The sequence below is a fragment of the Peromyscus eremicus genome, chromosome 8a, assembly GCF_949786415.1.
Source record: "Peromyscus eremicus chromosome 8a, PerEre_H2_v1, whole genome shotgun sequence".
Taxonomy (NCBI): domain Eukaryota; kingdom Metazoa; phylum Chordata; class Mammalia; order Rodentia; family Cricetidae; genus Peromyscus; species Peromyscus eremicus.
The window spans coordinates 59,175,743-59,181,742 of record NC_081423.1 but is presented as its reverse complement, the minus strand read 5'-3'; the positions used below and the strand labels follow the sequence as shown (position 1 = coordinate 59,181,742).

The following is a 6,000-nucleotide window of genomic DNA, read 5'->3' as shown; positions in this document are numbered from 1 at the left end:
CCCTCTATTTCCTGACCAAGGCTTGTTCCAGTACTGTGCATGCAGAAGATGCCTGTAAATAATGCAAAGGCACCAGGCAGTGGTGCCGCACACCTTTAATCCCAGCACTCAGGAGGCAGAAGCAGGTGAATCTCTGAGTTTGAGGCCAGCCTGGTCTACAAAGTGAGTTCCAGGACAGGCTCCAAAACTACACAGAGAAACCCTGTCTTGGAAAAAAAAAAAAAAAAAAAAAAAAAAAAAAGGAAGAAAAAGAAAAGAAAGAATGCAGAGGCTTGCAGGAGTGAGTGACCCGGTCACATGTACCCGGGTGTGTGTATGAAGTCCAGGACTTGGTGCCCATGGCTCGGAAGCTCAAACCACAGCCCTAGACTGTAGCTGTTGGAGTCCAAACGTGAGGCTGTACTCCATATCTGTCTGACTTGGGGCAGGGGATGCAGGTTTTCAGTTGAGGATCAGGTTGTCAGGAAGCCTCTTTCAGAGCCTCGTGCAGAAGAGGAGCAAAGGTCTGCAGGGAACTCTCGGCGGGACTGCAGTGGGCCCTCTGTGACAATGCGAGCATCTTCTAGCCTGCCGTGGGAAGTGGCAGCAGGGACCACACATAGGACAGCAGAAGCAGAACTCCACAGATGGGCTGGGCTCCACCATGTCACCTCTGGTTAAACACGCGTCCTGGGCACTCCGTCATTACTTTCTTCATTTTCCTGCTTGCTCTTTCTGTCAACACTACATCTGATGTGCAAGGTTTTTGTCAACTATTTCTTGTTATTTATATAGTAGCAGATGGTATTCAATCCAGTTCACCCCACCCCCAAACAGAGAGCACAAAAGGAAGAATCTCATTGTAACAGGGTAACTTTTAAATGCTGAATGCCAGAATTTAGCTCAGCTCACTCTAGTACAACATTCATGCCCTTTGCTGAGATTTCCCGGACAGCTGCACGCACCCTCCAGCTCCTCCCTGGGCTTACCGTGAACCAGCCCAGGGAGGAGGTGGAGGGCTTGTCTCTACCTCACAAATGTCCTGCACACTTGTGTAGTGCTCGGGCTTTCCATAAGCCTGCCTGTCTCGGTGTGTCACTTGAGTTTCCTGTTCTGTAAGACTGTCAGAACTCAATGACATCACACACAATGAGTAAGTGAAATGACACCAGGCAAAGCATTACCCACGGGAGGCCACACACACGCACACGCACACACACACACACACACACACACACACACACACGCGCGCGCGCACACACGCACACGCGCGCACACACACACACGCGCACACACGCACACGCACACGCGCGCACACACGCACACGCACACACACGCACACACAAACGCGCACACACACACACACACACACACACACACACACACACACACGCACACAGCCATCAGGCTACTTGTACTGCTGCCTCGTTTGTTTCTTATTTGGTTTTGGGGACTGGTTCGTGATGTATGAGCCAGGGTACCCTTCAGTTTATGGCAGTTCTCCCACGTGTTACCACACCTAGTGTTTTGACAGTTTAAGTTACAACCTAAGTCTAGGCATGGCAGTGCAGGCCTTTGACCCCAGCACTTGGAAGACAGAAGCAGATCTCTGAGTTCCAGGCTAGCCTGGGCTACATGGTAAGACCTTGTGCCCCCAAAATAAACAACAACCTAAGCCCATAATCATCTGGGGTAGCTGAGGACAGGCATCAGCCCGCTGGAGTGGTATCTAGACACAAGCACTGATGACTGGTTTGGGTTTTTTTTGGTTTTTTTTTTTTTTTTTTTTTTTGGTTTTTCGAGACAGGGTTTCTCTGTGTAGCTTTGCACCTTTCCTGGGACTCACTTGGTAGCCCAGGCTGGCCTCAAACTCACAGAGATCCGCCTGGCTCTGCCTCCCGAGTGCTGGGATTAAAGGCGTGCGCCACCACCGCCGAGCTACTGATGACTGTTTTGTACTTTTTCTTTAAGTAATAGAAAGGGACTAGGTGCTGGACATGGTGGTGCGTGTTAGTAATCAGCACTTGTGGGGCTAAGGCAGAAGGGTTACAATGAGTTCAAAGCTAACCTGGGCTACATAGTGAGTAGAAGGCCAGGTAGGGCTAGAGAGCAAGACCCTGTCTCAAAACACCAGAAAGCATGAGGTTGAGAAACAGAGACTGGGATTGAAGCTCATGGGTAGAGCACAGAGGCCCTGGGTTCCATTCCCAACACTAGAAAGTGAAAACAGGCTGAGGAGATAATTCAGTCAGTAAAGTGATTGCCATGTACCTGATCCCAAGCACCCACAGTACAAAGCCAAGTGTTGTGGCACTGGGAAAGTAGAAACCAGCAGAACCTTCGGGCTTGGAGGCCAGCCACCCTAACTGGTGAGAGACCTGTTTCAAAATAAAGTAGACTCCTGAGAAACAGTACCTAGGGTTGACCTCTGGCCTCCACTCACATATGCACACACATGTACACATGCATACACTCACACAAAATAAAAACCATGTCAGTTTTCATTGTTTCCCAGTACTGTAAATGATTTTCTTCATTAAGCTAACTAAAGTTTAAAATCATGAACACTTGCTAATACTTCTTTCGGTTTGGCTGTACCTGGCTAAAACTTAAAGCAGGTGGGATCCTTCCACATGTATGACGCATGAACATCAGCGTGATTTCCATACAGCTAACTAGCAAGAACTTGAAGCAACCAGGCCGCCACAATCTGCCTTGCATCAGAGTTGCTTTATAACCGGTGACAGAACATGTCACCACTTCTCTTTATGACTGTCTTCTGTGAGTGGGGAGCTGTCATCTTTAAATCATTGTTTATAAACTGCATTGAGATCTTGAACTATCCAGTGCTGCCAACTTGGAAGGCACTAGTCCTTTGTATGTTGATTGGAGGTGGGACATGACGCTCTGCCCAGCTCCCCATGTGTGCTCCCCATGTGTGCTCCCCATGTGTGCCCTTGCCCAGGCCCCTGTGTTGCAAGCCTTGCTGTGTGGGGGGAGGGGGAGGGGGCGTGGGGGGGAGTGAAGGGCGGACCTAACTCCTGTCGGTCTGGGCCTCACCCTATGAGTTCACTGGGAATGGGTGAGGATGCTCATTGTTTGGAAGGATCCGCTCTTTAAAATGGGATAGAAGACACACCTCTCAAATAAGGTAACAGCTAATGAGGAAAACATTACACACAGCTCACTGTACAGGCAGCTCCTGCTGGGGCTTTAACTATTTCTCCATTGTTTCTATTTTTTCTCTTTTACTATCAAACAAGGCTGTAGTTTCAGCCATTGGAGAGGCTGAGGTGGGAAGAACTCTCAAGCTCAGAAGCCATGAGACCAGCCTGGACAACACAAAGCAGTTCTGTCTCAATCAATCAACCAACAGATCTATAAATAAGATTTCCTTTTTCTTGCTTGCCTTTTTTAGAGACCTTTAAAAATGTATTTATTTTGTATGTGTGTATACACACATGTGCCATGGGCATGTGTGGAGTTCAGAGGACACGTGGCAATTTTTTCCTTCCACCATGTAGGTCCCAGGTTTCAAGCTCGGGAACCAGGCTTAACAACAAATTACCTTTACTTCCTGAGCTGTCTTGCTGACAGAATTCCCCTTCTCTTTCTGGAGCCAGTGTTTGTTTATTTGGGTTTTGTTTGTTTGTTTGTTTGTTTTGGTAGAGACTGAGTGTTGCTTATATGGTCCAGGCTGGCCCCAAGCACACAAGCCTCCTTCCTCAGCCTACAAATGCCATGCCCAGTTTCAAACCTCATTTGAAGCTTTGCAAGAGGCTCTTCCCGTATCTGTAAAATGAAGGTGGGGGGCTAGAGAGCTGGCTTAGAGATTAAGAGAACTTGTTGCTCTTGAAGAGAACCTAGGTTCGCTTCAACAAAAATAAGTGTTTTCTTGCCAGAGACATGAAGGCCTTAGGGCTGCTGACCTTCCCTCCAAATGGGTTGTGTTTGGCTTAAGAGGGTTTGAACAGGCAACCCTGTTTGACTGTGAGAGGCCAGCTCATCAGGGTTCCTTCAAGACAGGGTCAGGAATGAGTACCTGCCAGGTGACATAAACTGAGAGCCCCCAACCCTCTTGTATACCCCAAAAAACAGAGTCACTACACTGTTAATTCTTCTTGGCTTCGAGGGCATGCCCCTGCTTCTGCCATTGGTTGTACAAGCTTGAGCTCCATTTTATTTATTTGTTACTTGTTTGTTTGGGGGTTTTTGTTTGGTTTTTGTTATCATTTTATTTTGTTTTGTTTGAGACAGGATTTCTATGTGTAGCCTTGTCTGTCCTGGAACTTGCTCTGTAGATGAGGCTGGCCTTGAACTCACAGAGATACATCTGCCTCCCAAGTTCTGGGATTAAAGGCAAGAGCCACTACCACCCAGCTCATTTTTGTTGTTCTTAACCAGTCAAAGATCACATCAGCCATGATGTAAAAATACACAGTGTACTTGTGGGGTGGGGTGTGGGGGGGTTGTACCTAGATGTAGTTGCTCATGCCTATCATCCTAGCACTTAGGAGGTTGAGACAGGAAAATTATTATAAGTTTAAAGCCACCCTGAGCTACATAGTAAGTTCTAGGCCAGCCTGGACTACAAAGTAAGACCCTGTCTCAAGAAACCAATAAATAACAATAATAAAATCCCAAACTCCTCCCAGTTTACTTGAACAAGGGTGTGTAAGTTAATTCTCTTCTAGTTTTTTCTGGTTTCACCACATTTAGCCCAGCTGCTAAATCTCTCCAGTCTCTCAAGCTACGACTACCTGGAGTAAACCTCCCTCCCCTGTTTCTCAGGCCCTGGTAATGGTGTCCCCCATGGCAGTGCTGTTCGACCTTCCTAATGCTGTGACCCTTTAACACCTATGTCGTGGTAACCCCCAAGGATAAAATTGTTTTTGTTGCTACTTCATAACTGTAATTTTGCTAGTTATGCATCATAATGTAAATATCTGATATGCAACCTCTGTGGAAGGGTCATTCAACCCCAAAGGGGTCGAGACCCACAAGTTGAAAACCGCTGCTCTATGGGTTTAGACAGATTCTCATTCCTCTGCCTAGTGATGTGATGAGAATCCCTTACAAGATATCTGCTTGGGTGGGGAGGCTGCTGGAAGCCTTAGGTGAGGACAGCAGGCAAAGGAACAGAGCCTGCCCTCCGTGCCACTGGTGAGGTGGCAGCTCATTTTTACTCAGAAGCAGCCTGGGTCACAGAACTGGTACGTCGGCAGAGGCCAATCCCTGTGGTACCAAGTAGTGACCTAATTTCCATCCCCCACACCCCTTCCCCAGTAATAGATATCACTGTTTCCCTGTAGGATCTCTAAAGCCCGGTCCGGTCCTGTCCTGTCTCTGTTTCAGATGCCGTGGCAGAATGTGGAGCACGTTGGTGACCAGAGTCCTTATGTCACTTCCGTTGTTCTTCACATTAAGCAGAATGTTCCCATCATCCGTGACAACCTGGCTTCCACACGGAAATACTTCACACAGTTCTGCATTAAATTTGCAAAGTAAGTCCTGAGTTGTTTCTTGATGCACTTTCTGTTTCTGTCTCCCAGGATAAATGAGCAGGGATGCCCGTGTACCCATCTGCTCGTGGCCACGTCCCTCAGGAGCACTGTGCGGTTCACAACCACACTGATGGTTGACCCCAGGGTTGCTCTCCAGGTGTAGCTTTCTGGGTTGGGAGGGCTATGGTGGCTCTGGTGTCACACTCAGTGGAGTTATGTTACTGCTGTACTTAACCACCCAGAGTGCTGGCAGTCCAGGGGTCCCATCTTCTAGCTGGGCTCCTTCTGGGACCTCCAGGAAAACCAATATTCTTCTGCACTCCAAAGGGCCGTAATGGTCAAATAAACGGGCCAGTTCAGGTCACGTGCGTGCTTCAGCAGCAGCCAGCAGCCATGGGAGACAGGGGTGATTTGGGGTATCTTGCTGTTCTCAATTTGCACGTGAAACCACTCCTTGCTCAGGCTTTTATTGTTCAGCACGTTCATGTGTACATTTTACCCCTGACTAGATTAGAAG

The 6,000-nt window shown here is 48.0% G+C and overlaps 1 protein-coding gene across 1 annotated transcript in view; it reads left to right on the top strand.

Moving 5' to 3' along the window:
- Vps53 (VPS53 subunit of GARP complex) overlaps window positions 1-6,000 on the top strand; it is a 149,487-nt gene that overhangs the window by 119,942 nt on the left and 23,545 nt on the right. The window contains exon 18 of the mRNA XM_059271221.1: window positions 5,335-5,483. Coding sequence (XP_059127204.1) covers window positions 5,335-5,483 — 149 coding nt within the window. The remainder of the gene's footprint in view (window positions 1-5,334; window positions 5,484-6,000) is intronic.